The sequence below is a fragment of the Sciurus carolinensis genome, chromosome 6 (assembly GCF_902686445.1).
Source record: "Sciurus carolinensis chromosome 6, mSciCar1.2, whole genome shotgun sequence".
NCBI lineage: Eukaryota > Metazoa > Chordata > Mammalia > Rodentia > Sciuridae > Sciurus > Sciurus carolinensis.
Window position 1 is genome coordinate 98,725,769 of NC_062218.1, and position 15,630 is coordinate 98,741,398.

Genomic DNA, 15,630 nt, shown 5'->3' on the forward strand with positions numbered 1-15,630 from the left:
GCCTTATAACTCCCACTTATATATCCTTGGCTAAACATTGCTGCAAGTGAGGCTGGAAAATGTAGTCTTTTCAGTATTTAGGCATGTTGTCACCCAGATAAAATCAGAGTTCTGTTATTAAGAAAGAATAAGAGAATGGATATTGGATAGGGAACTAGCAGTCTCTGCCAAAGACATCAAATGGATACACCATAATTGCCTATTGTTGGACACTTGAATTGTTCCCAGTTTTTCACTATTATTAAAAACACTGTGATAACATCCTTGTACAGACATTTTTGCCTAATCTCTGGTTATTTCCTTAGGATAAATTCCTGGAAGTGGAATTGCTGGGTCAAAGGGTATGGACATTTTTAAGGCTTTTGATACATATTGCCAAATTGCCTTCTAGAAAGGTTGAACCAATTTACACTCCCACCAGTGTTTGAGAGTGCCCTTTATCCCACCCTACACCCTCACCAACACTGGGTATTATTCTTTTTAATATTTGCCATTTTGATAGTTAAAAAGTGGTGTCTCATTTTAGTGTGTATTTCTTTAATAGGAAGGTTTAATATCTTTTTCATCAGTTGAATATTCATTTGTATTTGTTTTTTGAATTACCATTTCATAAACTTCACCCATTTTTCTATTGGAGTGTTTGTCTTTTTCTTATTAACTACTAAGGTTTTTTATATATTAAATGTATCAAGAAGATTGGAATTATTTTAAATGAAGTTTTCTATGCCTGCTTATTACCATAGTGAGTTAATGGTTATTGTGAAGCTGTGTTTTTAGAAAATGTGATCCAAAGATACTTTACCTGGCTTTCTATTTGATTGTGTTGTTTGATTTGATAACTAGTTCTACAGAGATTAAATTAAGGAATAAGCATTATTGCTTTACTTAACTAGAATTGTGTGCTTTGGACCAATTGTGTCTTTAAAATCAAGATGATAGGACCTTGATGAGAGCCTGCTTATTTTTTTGAGTTTGCTTTGTAGAATTGTCATTGATTTATTTATTGAATTCAAAATAAGTTGTCATGAATTGTGTGTAGACATATGAAAGAAAAAGATTCTTCATTTTAATACTTACATATTCAATTGACAGCCAATTCTTAAAATTTTTTTAAGGCCATTTGGATATGGTTCGTTTTCTACTTGAAGCTGGTGCAGATCAAGAGCATAAAACGGATGAGATGCACACTGCCTTAATGGAGGCTTGCATGGTAATTTTAATTGCACTCACTTAAAATTTAATGAGAAGAAAAGACTCACATGTTTTTAAGTCTGAAAATTATTAATTAATGTTTGGTTTGTATAATTTCTTAATCTAATTCTCAGTTAAACACAGTTAATGCTTGAATATCTTTGTTTTTGGAAGAAGACAGTAATATGTAATCCTAAAGTAAAGTATTTGACTTTAGAGATATTGATAAAACTAATTTTGGAGAGAGTAGACATATTTCTAATGTTTTTATAGCTTCATATTAAAACCTTATAAAGCAGACTGGCCTCAAAATATTCTTCTAATATTTTAAGTGTACTCTGGTTAGTCCATATAACCTAAAACCCTTAATTGTTTCTTTTGAGGATAAAAATATGGAATTATATTTTTAATCCAAACATTTTGTCAAAGAGAATAATCACTTTAATTCTGCCAATCCAGAAACCATTTTTCTTCTTCTCTAAGTACATAGATATTATATACATATATGTCTATAAAGAGTACATCAGAGACATTCAGAGCATTCTAAGAAGTTTGAAGGCAGCCTTAATGGTGAGAAAATGACTTTGGAAAGTTTTAGATATGTTTAAGTAAACTTTTCATTAACTTTGTTAATTCTTAATTTGTTGACTGTTGCTGTGACAAAGCACTCAAAATATAATGTGTTAATATAGCAGGCACTTATTAATCTCCCATATTTCTGGGTTGATTGAGTAGTTCTGTTGATCTCTCAATAGGGAGAGTTTCTTATGTAGCTGCCATCAGATAGTAACTGAGTGGAATTTCTTTCTTTCTTTCTTTTTTTTTTTTTTTGTGGTGCTGGGGATTAAACCCAGGGCCTTGTGCTTGCAAGGCAAGCACTCTACCAACTGAGCTATATCCCCAGCCCCTGAATGGAATTTCTAAGATGACATAACTCATTTGTCTGGCACCTTGATGGGGTTAGCTGAAAGGCTGAGATCTCTCTCGCCATGGGTAGTCTTTCCATGTGACTTTCTTGGACTTCCTTACCAAAAGCTGAATTCTGAGGATTTGCATTTCAAGAGGCAGAAAACTGGCCCAGAATCATTTCCACCAGCGTATTCATGGGGCAGCACAGATGCAAGCAAGGGAGATGGGCATAAAGTTCATTGCTTGATAAGGTGGTGTAACAAAAGAATTTGCAGGCATCTTTGCACAACTCCTAAGAAATTTTGTTATTTTTCTTAATCGAAAAAGTTCCCAAGCCACATCTGTATTGCTGTATTTCCAAATAGAGCCCTGTGTCCTATTCTACCAAAGATAGAGATTTCAAGGTAATCAGTAGAGAACAGTGTGGAAGAAAAAAATCTGAATTAATAATCTGTACAATAGATTATTAGCAATTGGAAGATTTAATATATTTGCTTTAATGATTCTGATTGCAGAATAAACCAGGAATTTAGTTTTAGAAAGTACTTTCTTAAACTCTTAGAAATGATGAATATACTATAATATGTTTAAGTTAGGTATAACTTATATACAGTATACTGCCAAATCTTGTATATGACTTGATATATTTATATACCCTTGTAACAACTGATTAAGATGTAGCACTCCAGAAGGCTCACTTATGCCCCTCTTTAAGAGTTACCACTTTTGTATCTTCTGTCATCATAAACTAGTTTTCCTGTTTTTGAAGCTCATATAAATGATATAATACAATAAGTATTCTTTTGTGTCTGACTAATTTTGCTCCATTTCACTATAGTTTGCTTTTTCATTTTTGTTTAGTATTCCATTGCATGAGTATACCATTATTTTTTTCTGTCTGCTATGATGGACATTTGACTATTAAGATTAAAGCTGCTGTGAATTTTCTTGTATGTCTTTTGATTGACAATAGTGATAGTTTCTATTGGGTATATGTCTAGAAGTAAAATCTCTAGAAGGGAAGATTTTGATTATTAATCTCTTTTTCATTGGTGTATTCAGGTTTTGTATTTTTTCTTAAGTCAGTTTTACTAGTTTATATTTCTAGGAATTTGTCCATTTCATCCAGGTTATGAAATATTTTGGCATATAGTTCATAGTATTTTTTTATAATACCTTTTATTTCTGTATTAATGTTCTTTTTTTTTCATTTCTGGTTTTAGTACTTTTGAATCTTCTCTTTTTTTTTGTCAGTCTAACTCTAAGGTTTATCAACTTTGGGTTTTACAATTGTTTCTTTATTTTTCTATACTCTTGTTTCATTTAATTCTACTCTATATTACTTCTTCTTCTTTCTTTGAGTTTATTTTGCTATTCCTTTTCTATCTTTTGAGACGGGACCTTAGATTATTGATTTATTTCCTTTTCTAATCTGATGCTTAAATGTTGTAAATTTACTTCTCAGCAGTATTTAAACTGAGCCCTACAAAATTTGATATGTTGTATTTTCACTTTCATTCAATCTTTTTTAATTTCACTTGAGACTTCCTCTTTGACTCATGGATTATTTTGATTAATTTCCAAATGTTTGAAGATTTTCCTGTAAGCTTTCTGTTAATGATTTCTAGTTTGATTCCATAGTTATCACTTTGTGCACAGAAAGATAATACACTTTATATGATTTCAGTTCTTCAAAGTATTAAGGCTTATTTCATGACTGGGAGATGGTTATCTACTTGGTGGCATTTGAAAAGAATGAGTATTCTTCTATTGTTGGGCAGAGTATATTTTGTCAATTAGATCTGTTGATTGATGGTAAACTACTAATTTATCCTTTCTGATTTTCCTTCTAGTTGTTCTAATAATTGTTGAGAGAGAGATTGAAATCTTCGGCTATACTTGTGGTTTTGTCTGTTTCTTCTTCAGTGTCTTGACATTTTTATCACATTTCACATTTTAGAATTTTGTCATTTAGTTCATACACAAACTTTTAGAAGTACTATGTCTGTTGTGGAGGTGGTATTGACTTTTTTTTTTGGAGGGGGGGGCAGAGGCCAGAGATTGAACTCAGAGGCACTCAACCCCTGAGCCCCACATCCCTAGCCCTATGTTGTATTTTTTTTTTTTTTTTTTTTTTTTTTTAGAGGCAGGGTCTCACTTGAGTTGCTTAGCCCCTTGCTTTTGCTGAGGCTGCCTTTGAACTCTCAATCCTCCTGCCTCAGCCTCCCAAGCCACTGGATTATAGGTGTGTGCTGTTGTGTCTTGCTACTGACCTTTTTTTTTTTTTTTGCGGTGCTGGGGATCGAACCCAGGGCCCTGTGCTTATGAGACAAGCACTTTACCAACTGAGCTATCTCCCCAGCTCTGACCTTTTTGTTATTGTAGAAAGTCTCTGTTTCTGGTTATTTTCATTGCTCTAAGGTGTCTTGTTTAATATTAATATAACTATTACTGTTCTACTTTGATAATGCTTGCCTATAAATGTTTTATTCTTTCAACCTGCCTATGTCATAATTTTGAAGTGTAAATGTCTTATGGGTTGCATGTATTTGGATCATGTTTTATAATCCACTTTGTCAAACTGTTTTTAATTGGATTATTTAACCCATTTACATTTAATATAATTATTGATATGGTGTTTTCTGTGTCAAAATTTATTTTTTCATCCTTTTTCTCCATTTATTTCTTTTATTTTAACATATCATTAATAGTGGTTTTAGGATCTCTTTCTGCTGACTCCTATATTTGGTTGATTCCTGGGATTTGCTTTTATTGGTTATTTTATATCTTGATTATAAGTCACTTTTTTCTGGTCTCTTAATTTATCTGATAATTTTTTTATTGTAAGCCATACATTGTGGGTGATACCTTTTAGAGGCTCTGGATTATACTATCCTCCTTTTAATACTGATAAAATTTGTTCTAGCAGCCAGTTAAGTTGTCAGTGGATCACTTTGATCCTGAAGAGGCTTGATTTTGCCTTACTTCTACAGTATAATGCCTAGTTCTTGGGAATGACCTACCATCTCAACTGAAAGTCGGGATATTTACCACAGTGGCTCCATTTTGATTGAGCCGGAACTCCCAAAGTCTCCAGGCTCTCAGCAGCTGTTTTCTGCTAGGCATCCTGAAGTCTCATCTTTGGCCAGCTCAACCCAGGAGTTGCCCAAGTATATAAAGAACTTGTGTATGTGTGTTGTGTATAAGTACATGGTGCTGTGTATTGAACCAGGGACCTTGCATATGCTGGGCAAGTGCTCTACTATTGAGTTATACCCTCAGCCTGTGAAGAGAGTTTTATATAAATTTTTGGGAGTCCTCTGTTTTCTTTTTCTCTAGTAACCTGCCCCATTTTCCAAGTCCTAACTATCGTAGTTACCTTTTATTCTGATCTTTATTCCTTTTACCCAAATTTTCATTCTGTTTAGGCCAGTTTGGAATATACACTGGGAAAAAGCTGGAATGAATGTAGGCTTCATCTCATGTGCTCCTTTCTTTCATAGCCCTAGCTTGATTGCTGTCCAGTTTCTCTGAACAGTTGCTGTTAAACACCTGTGCACATGCTTGCACACACATGCTTATATGCACCTAGCTACTGTATCTCTTCCCCGTTTTTTTGGTACTGGGATTGAACCCAGGCATGCTTTACCACTGAGCCACAATCCCAATCCTTTAAAAAATTTTTTTTATTTCGAGACAGGGTCTCACTAAGTTGCTGAGGCTGAACTTGAACTTGCGATCCTTGTGCCTTAGCTTCCCAGGTCTCTGGGGTTGTAGGTATGGGCAATAGTATCTGGCTTCCCCACAGCTTTTAAAATTGTTCATGATGGGACAGTAAGTCCAATTCCACTTTTTCATGACTAAGACAAAAGTCTTAGAATTTTAAAAAAGAATAACTTTTTAAATTAATTTTTTAAATTGTAGATGGACACAATACCTGTATTTTATTTCTTTTTATGTGGTGCTGAGGATCAAATCCAGGGCTTCCACATGCTAGGCAAGCACTCTACCACTGAGCTACAACCCCAGCCCAAGAACAACTTTTAATGCTGATATTAGGCCTCTAAGATTTTTCTTATTTATTAATTTTTAATTTTTTTCTTTGACAGAAATAATATTATTCATTAATATCAGAGAGTACCTAGTACAGTTTCTCTCTTATGTGTGAACCCAAGATATGTGAACAGAAAATAGTCTTCAAAATACATGTAAATTCAAGTAAAACAACTTTTTGAGAACCTAGAGGGTCTGGGTACCATAGCAACTTCCTGATGTGTAGGCACTTACAAATCCTTATTTCCTTTTCAATTCAAAATGTATTTCTTTTTTTTTTAATTTTTTTTTGTTGTAGATGGACACAATACCCATATATTATAGATTTATTTTTTTATGTGGTGCTGAGGATCAAACCCAGAACCTCACATGTGCTAAGCAAGTATTTATCACTGAGCCACAACCCCAGCCCCTAAAATGTGTTTCAAATATCAGAAAACTCAGTATATGAGATAATAATTTGATTAAAATTACTTTATTTTACATACATTTAAAGTATTAGTAAAGCTAAAATTTTAATGTAAAGACATCTGTTTTTGGCATTGCATCAAAACTGGTTTAAGTTGGGCTAGTCAATTAATATATAATGAAACACTTGATAAATACTGAAATTAATCATTTAATTAAGGTTTCTTTAATTAGTTCTATAATACAAGAGCTGCTCAGCCTTGTAAAATATTATTTTTGTACTCAGCATGTGCTTTTCTTTTTTAATTAAAAAAATTTTTTTTAGTTGTTGATGGACATTTAATTTTTAGTTTATTCATACTTAGCTGTGCTAAGACTTGAACCAAGTGTCTCGCACATGGTAGGCAAATGCTGTACCACTGAACTACATCCCAGCCCTAGCATGTGCTTTTTGTTAGTAATATTCTGGTTATTTTTAAAATAGAGAACAACACAGCATCTAACTTTATAGTCTCACAAGAAGCATTAAATTCTACATAAATTTTAAAGTCAAAAATTTAAAACTCAAGACTGAGGGGATAACTCAGTGAGTTTGATAAAGTGCAGTCTTAGTATACACAGTCCCTGAATTCAATCCCCAACACAAAAGGTGGGGGGAAAAAAAAAGAAAGAAAGAAAAGAAATAGATTTTGAAATTTGTTAAAGAAGGATATTTATGGTGATAAAGAGACAGAATGTATGCCTTCCTTGAGACTGTTTTACTGTTAATTGCCTTACAATCTATGCAGATAGATTCATGCTAAAATCATTTACAAATAAGATATTTTTATATCTTTGTAAAATTCTTTGCCTCATTGCAACAAGCTATTGTGATAAGGAAAATATGAGATAGAATCAATCCACAGTAGCTTATCAAAGTGACATAATCCCCAGTGTTAACTTTACTGAGTTTGTTGTGTTATTTTTTTTGCCAAGCCTTTGTTTCTAAAATAGATCTAATGTAGTCACAACAAGTGAACATGACACCCTTTGCGTTTGAGGGTTAGCAATATTTGACCTGGCAGTTGTATAAATAATTATTTTGAGGTTCTGTTAACTATGGATTTAACAGTTTCTTAAACTTCAAAAAATGTGGAAATTAAAAATATTTAGGATTGTGATTGTATGTTCCCAAGTCTGATTTCTTCTAGAAACAATTTTGGCTGACTCAAAATTAAGGTAAAATAATTTAAACATTATTTTAAAATATATTAATGAACTTTTCATAAGGCTTAGGTGGTATGCTATCTAAGCTAATTCTTCTCATCTTCCTTTCTGTCTTCATTCTGTTGCTTCTCTTCTCCCACTTAAAAAAAACTCAAAATAAAAAAAAAAAAATTCTTGTTTTACCCTGAAAATCTGCAGGATGGCCATGTAGAGGTGGCACGTTTGCTTTTGGATAGCGGTGCTCAAGTGAACATGCCTGCAGATTCATTCGAGTCTCCATTGACGTTAGCAGCCTGTGGAGGTCATGTTGAATTGGCAGCTCTACTTATTGAAAGGGGAGCAAATCTTGAAGAAGTTAATGATGAAGGATACACTCCTTTAATGGAAGCTGCTCGGGAAGGACATGAAGAGATGGTGGCACTACTCTTAGCACAAGGTAAAGCAGTTGTATTGCTTAAAAAAGAATTTAAAACTGGGTATGGTGATACATGCCTATGGTCCTGGCTACTAGAGAGGCTGAGGTGAAAGGACTGTTTGAGCCCACTGAGTTTGAGACCAGCCTGGGAAACACTGGAAGATTTGGTATTATTATTATTTTTTTTTTGGGTGGGGGAAATGGGGATTGAACTCAGGGTTCAGCCATTGAGCCACATCCCCAGCCCTTTTTTAAATTTTTTTTAGAGACAGGGTCTCTCTGAGTTGCTTAGCACCTCGCTAAGTTGCTAAGGCTGGCTTTGAACTCACGATCCTCCTGCCTCAGCCTCCTGAGTTTCTGGGATTACAGGTGTGGACCACCACACCTGGCTAAGACTGGGTCTTTAAAAATATATATATACTGGGTGAGGTGGTACAAACCTGTAATCCCAGAAGGATTACAAATTTGTGGCCAACCTCAGCAACTTAGCGAAACTCTGTCTCAAAATAAAAAGGGTTGGTGTGTGTATCTCAGTGGTGAAGTGCTCCTGGTCTAAATCCCTAGTACCTTCCCCTTTTTCCACAAAAAAAGAGTTTTGTATCAGTAAAGTTTACTACGACTAGACTATTGGTTTTTTCCATTGATAATAAATTCTCAGCATCCTGGAAAGAACCACAAAGCAGAGAAGACAAGAGTTTATAAAGTTGATTATTGCAACTGAGTAATATTTTTATCAGTTCTATTGCATTTAATTTTATCTATTTTTATGTTTTCTTAGGAGCAAATATAAATGCCCAAACAGAAGAAACCCAAGAAACTGCTCTTACCTTGGCCTGCTGTGGAGGATTTTCTGAAGTTGCAGATTTTCTCATTAAGGCAGGGGCAGATATTGAACTTGGCTGCTCCACACCTCTGATGGAGGCTTCTCAGGAGGGACACCTGGAACTGGTTAAATATTTGCTGGCTGCTGGTATGTGGTTTTAAAAATGCCTATGCCACAAAAAAGACAAATATAAATAATAATTCACTTATGTGTAGAATATAAACAGTTGAACAGTTAGAATCACTTTTTTATATGATCACTACCTAAAATTTGTTTTCCCAGATGTGAGTGTGATTTATTTACATGAAGTTCTTCTTATAGTTTAACACTAAAGAAAAGTGCAGTAGGTTTTTAATGCATCGCCTATACAATTAAAAGGAACTTTAAACCTTTTTGTTATGGTATTTTTCAAATATACAGAGAATATAGTATAATGAACTCTAAGAACCCATCACCCAGTTTTAAGTGGTTGAATATTTAATTTTAATTCATGACCAATCTTATTTTATTTCTACACCTTCCATATTATTTATTTTTTGTACTGGGGATTAAAATCAGGAGTGCTCTTATGTCAGAGCTATATCCCTATCCCTTTTTAATTAATTAATCAACCCAAGGCTTGTATGTTCTAGGCAAGTGCTGTACCACTGAGTTACATCCCCAGTCTCCCAACCCCTTTTAATTTTTGTTTTGTGACAGAATCTTGCTAAGTTACTGAGACTTCACCTTGAATTTGGAATTCTTCTGCCTTAGCCTCCCAGTCGCTGGGATTAGAGGCATGTGCCACTATGCCTAGCACCCCCATTTGTTTTTATTTAAGAATAAACATTGTTTACTTTTTAAAATTTGAGTATATTTTAAAATTTGTTTTTGTTAAATTATCAATAAGTATATCAATGTTTCTGTAAAAGATAATTTTAAAACATAGCCATAATACCATTTTCCTACCTAAAATTTTTAGTATTTTCTTAGCAGATATCTAAGTACTTTTCATATTTCTGTGATAGTTTGTAAATGTCTATGTATATGTTTAATGATGTATTTAATCAGGTATCAAATAAGATTCACACAGGCTGGGATTTAGCTTAGTGGTAGCGCACTTGCCTAGCATGAGTGAGGCCCTAGGTTTGATCCCCAGAACTGTAAAAAGCAAAATAGGGTGGGAGGGAGGCAAGAATGGAGGAAGGAAGGACTTTATAGAGGGAAAAGAAGGATGGGAGAGGTGGGGGGAAGGAAAAATAACAGAATGAATCAAACATTATTACTCTATGTAAATGTATGATTACACAAGTGGTACGTCTCTACTTCATGTACAACCAGAGAAACAAGTTGTATCCTATTTGTTTACAATTAAAAAAAAAAAAAAAAAGATTCACACAGACACTATAAATAAATTTACTTCCTAAGTCTCTCTTAATCTGTAGGCCCCCTTTCATTTTTCTTTTTTTTTTCCTTGTAATGTTTTGTTTGAAGAAATAGGATATTTATCCTTCAGGCTTCCCAAAGTGGATTTTGCTCATTATATTTCCATGATTTTATTTGTTTTTCTATCCCTTGGGTTTTCATGAATTTATAGTTAAATTTAGATACTTGGTTATATTTAGGTTTGAAATTTTTTTTTTTCTTTTTTATGGGAAGACTTCACAGGTGGCATTTATGTAGTTTTTTTCAGGAGGGAATAAATGTCAGTTGTCTCTCTTTGTGATATTAGTAGCCATTGATCACCATTGCTTAGATTTCTTAATACATTAGGATTGCAAAGTGGCGATATTCTAAATTCTATTATATTTTTATTTGAACATCATTTTGAACTTTTAGATTTAAACATATGTTGGCTTTTATTCCACCACAATTACCATTCTTTTTTGATACAAAAACTGTCAAAAAATAGAATGATTTGAATATCATTTGTCAATAAGTTTAGCCCCTAAATCTTTTTTGTATGACCTCATTAGAGTCTCTGATAGTTTTTTTACTTTCTAATGTGGCAAGGTGTTCCAGGCTCATCTTGTACAGTTCCTGCTGTGATTTTATTTAGTGAAAATGGTACCTAGAGACCATAATCAAAGCTTGAAATACTGATTCTGCTTGATTTATCATTGTCCCTAGGCCTTTTCAATTGGTCAGAGATAGGAAATGTTATTTTTCTTATAGATAGAAAATATGTTGTGAGCCAGGCATGGTGGTGCATGCCTGTAATCCCAGTGACTCAGGAGGCTGAACAAGAGATTACAAGTTTGAGAACAGCTTCATCAACTTAGTGAGACTCTATCTCAAAATGAAAAACTAAAGGACTGGGAATATGACTTAGCGTTAGAGCGCCCCTGAGTTCCATACTCAGCACCAAATAAAATAAATAAATAAATATTTTATATCAAAACTTCCAGTTCAGAATCACAGGGTTTTTATTTAACCTCAACAGTTATATCTGTATATTATCTTTATGGTTTTTTGTTTGTTTTGTTTTTGTGGTACTTGGGGTTAAACCCAGGGCCTCAATCATACTAGGTTAGCGCTCTCACTGAGCCATATTTTATCTGGCAGTGGCTCAGGAGGCAGAGGCAGGAGGATTACAAATTCAAAGCTGGCCTCAGCAATTTAGTGAGACCCTGTCTCAAAATAAATAGAAAAGGGCTGGGGATGTGACTCAGTGGTTAAGTGCCTCTGAATTTAGTCCCTGGTACCAAGAGAAAGAAAGAAAGAACTGGACACATCTATAATCCTAGCAACTCAGGAGACTGAGGCAAGAGGATCAAGAGTTCAAATCCAGCCTCAGCAACTTGGTGAGGCCCTAACCTACTCAGTGAGACCCTGTCTCTTATAAAATATAAAAAAGGGCTGGAGATGTGGCTCAGATGCATGCCTGGGTTTACTACCTGATAGGAAAGAAAGGAAGGAAGGAGGGAGAGAGGGAAAGAGAGAGAGAGAGAGAGAGAAACAGAGAGAAAGAAAGAAACTGATCCATATTCCCAGCCCTATTTCTTAATATTTTATTTTGAGACAGGGTCTTGCCTAAGTTGCTAAGGCTTAAATGTGAACTTGAAAGCCTCCTGCTTCCGCCTCCCTCATTGCTGGGATTCTAGGGGTGCACCTCCATGACTGGCACTGTTTTTTCCTAACTATGCCAAAAATTGGGGGGTTTTACCACTTATTTACTAATTTTTACTATTACTTATTTTACTATGATATCTATAGAATCATCTTAGAATACAAAGCAACACTGCCACTATGATTTCCAAAAATGGTTTCTTTATTTTTGCAGCTCTTTTATTTCTTAGGTATGTCTTATTTCTTTTTCTTTCTTTCTCTCTTTCTTTCTTTCTTTCTTTTTTTTTTTTTTTTTTTTTTTCTGTTTTTAATTTGTGGTGCTGGTAATTGAACCCCAGAACCTCATGTATATAGGCAAGCACTCCATCACTAATCTACATCCCTAGCTTTTCAAGTATATCTTGTTAGGGATGGGTGTATAGGCAAATTTCTGAGTTTTAAAATCATTTGATTTCATTCTTTTCTGTGTGGGTAAAATAATAATGTTTTCACATTTTGAATTCTGCAGTTTCACCAGATTGTAAAATTGAACTAATTTTGTAGTTCACAAAATAAATGCATGATTTTTGTTTGCTAGGTGCTAATGTGCATGCTACAACAGCAACAGGAGACACAGCCCTAACTTATGCTTGTGAAAACGGACATACAGACGTTGCAGATGTTTTACTTCAAGCAGGAGCTGATTTAGTAAGATATTTTTAATTTCAAATATTTTTGCATGAATCTTAATATTTATGTTTAATAGTTAGAAAACACTAGTAAATATCAATAGTTTGTATACTTTGTATAAAATAACTTGTAGGAGCTGGGGTTGTGGCTCAGTGGTAGCGCACTTGCCTAGCATTTGTGAGGCCCACAGCACCACATAAATAATAAAATAAAGGTATTGATTGTGTCCACCTACAACTAAAAAATATATAATAAATAAAATAAAATAACTTTTTAAAAAACTTGGTTACTTATAATTGTTGCGTGTATTAAATATATTTTAAAATACATTTAAAGTGTTTAATAGGCTGTACTGTTTCTTTTCTTAGGTAAAATTGTAGTTCCTTCTTATATCCTGCTTCCCACTTGATGTTTCTGTACTTTTTAAACTGCCCTTTATTAGACATGTCTTAAATTCAATAATATGTTCACAAAATAGAATAACATGTCAAATCACTTCAGGTGATTTGTTTCTCTGATTAGACATTTAAAAACAAAGGTATTTTGTCCATTATCCTTCTAACGTTATTAAAACATTCCATTTCACTGGTCTAGTATTTTCTGTTTAGCCTTTAAAAGTTTCAAATTAGATGGAAGGTTCAGATATGTAATAATCCTTAGAATTGCAGAAAATTGTAAATAATAGTCAGTAATTGTAATACTTATAAGGTTCATGTTTCTTGCTGAAATCTGTGCTTTGACTTATTTTGTGAGGGTGTTTTAAGAATTTCCTCCCAGAATTCTTATATATTTCTTAAAAAAAACTTAAACCCTTAAGCAACTCAGTGAGACCCTGTCTCTCCAAATAAAATACAAAAAAAGAGCTGAGGTTCAGTGGTTGGGTGTCCCTGGGTTCAATCCCGAGTACCCTCCTTGCCCACCACCTCAAAAAAAAAAAAAAAAAAAAAAAACCAAAAAGCTGCATGACACGTACACAGCTATAAAATATGGAAAATTAACTTTAGTAGTTTTAGTTATTCAAAAACAAACAGAACTGCAAGACAAAACAACAAACTGTTGTTTTTTAAATCATATCCTATAATAAACATCACATAGTTACCTGAGAATATTGTTGGAAAATAATTGACTAAAATAAATGTATAATGTAATTATGCTATTATCAGTTGTGCTAGTACTATGTATTACAATGATAAAAGTATCATTTACTCTTGTTAATCAGTATCTGGGCTATCGGTAAAATTTCTGAGATGTACTTTTTGGTATGAGAAGTATAAAAGAGTAGCCAGGCGTGGGGTGCACACCTGTAATCCCAGTGACTCAGGAGGTCTTAGACAAGAGGATTGCTAGTTCAAAGCCAGCCTTAGCAAGGGTGAGGCACTATGCAACTTAGCGAGACCCTGTCTCTAAATAAAATACAAAATAGGTCTGGGGATGTGGCTCAGTGATTGAGTGCCCGAGTCAGTCCCTGGGTCACCTCCCACCCCAGCCAAAAAAAAAAAACAGAGTAGATCTGAATCTTCTGGCTTCTGTCTTTTTACCTTTTTTTAGAGTTGCTTTGGGTCATCTATAGAAATGAGGAATTAAAGTATTTTGTCATTTGAAATAGATAGGATGGAGCATAATAAAGTTTAGATACTACAGCCAAAGTTTACTACTTTCATCCTCTGAATTATTACCTAGATTCTCTCTTCTTCCATTTTTCTGTAACAGAGTCATTGTATTAACCTGTTTATTGAGAGTTCCAAATATATTAAGTAGGAAAAAGAAGAACTGTCTGTTAAATGTGCTTTAATATACAGCAACTTTTACTCTGACTTAAAAATCTGTTATGAAATTTTTTAAATGTTTTATTTTTTGTCTTTTAATCTTCAGGACTTAGTGTTTATGATTTGTCTTTTTAGAAAAATTGCATTAACTGAATAGATATAACTATTTGAATTTACCGTATTTATTTAAATTCAAAATACAGTATCAAGAAAGGGGGCTTGGGGCTTGGAGCTGTAGCTCAGTGGTGGAGCACTTATGCCTCATGTGTGAGGTACTGGATTTGATCCTTAGAACCACATAAAAATAAGCAAATAAAATGAAGGTATCGTGTCCCTCTACAACTAAAAAATATCTAAAAAAAAATAAAAACGGGCTCAGATAAATACACGTCTTAAATATTAAGCACAAAGGTAGTATTACTGTTCTAACTTAATTGTTTATTTTTCTATTTTACAATTATTTTTGCATTCATATTGACAGGTAATTATAGAATAATAAAGTTGTTTTCTGTTTTTTTCTCTGTGTTCTATCATAGGCTTTTCCATATCGATATAGTCTGCATTTTATGACTTTTGCATGATTGTATTGATGAAGTATTCTTCATCAGGTTGATGAACTATAATCATTCACTTAATTATTGAACTTTTGACTTGCTTTTTGTTTTTCACTATTTATAAATGCTGTTAGATTGAACAAATTCATGTGCATAGCTTTTTTCCTTTTTCTTCTTTTGCATTATTTTATAATTGAGTTTGACTTTCGAAAATATATTGCCTATTCATTGCTTTTACTATCTGTGGAGTTGTCTCTCACTTTTAACATTAAACTTTTCCTGTTAATAAAAATGAGAAATTGTTCTTTAGTATAAGGAAGTATCATTTTGATATTTAAAACCTGTAAATGAGTTTTACAATTTTAAGCTTTACAGGTGACCAGAGGAAAGAAAAAGATCTAGTCAAAATAAGGAAGCATTTGGGGCTGGGTTTATCTCAGTGGCAGAGTCACCAGTCTAGCACGCACAAGGCTTTGGGTTTGGTGCCCCGAACTGCAAAAATAAATGATTGATTCCTATTTTTTTATATATTCTACACCAGAATTCATTAGCATATTAATTATGATTTAAAAATATTTTAATGCAACA

At 33.5% G+C, this 15,630-nt stretch overlaps 1 protein-coding gene across 4 annotated transcripts in view; it reads left to right on the top strand.

Moving 5' to 3' along the window:
• Nucleotides 1-15,630, top strand: part of Ankhd1 (ankyrin repeat and KH domain containing 1) — a 122,270-nt gene that overhangs the window by 48,328 nt on the left and 58,312 nt on the right. For 3 of the 4 annotated variants that reach the window (XM_047554710.1, XM_047554712.1, XM_047554711.1), the window contains exons 7-10: nucleotides 1,116-1,210; nucleotides 7,966-8,203; nucleotides 8,961-9,152; nucleotides 12,631-12,740. In XM_047554710.1, coding sequence (XP_047410666.1) covers nucleotides 1,116-1,210; nucleotides 7,966-8,203; nucleotides 8,961-9,152; nucleotides 12,631-12,740 — 635 coding nt within the window. The remainder of the gene's footprint in view (nucleotides 1-1,115; nucleotides 1,211-7,965; nucleotides 8,204-8,960; nucleotides 9,153-12,630; nucleotides 12,741-15,630) is intronic. The other variant, XM_047554713.1, reaches the window with a different exon arrangement.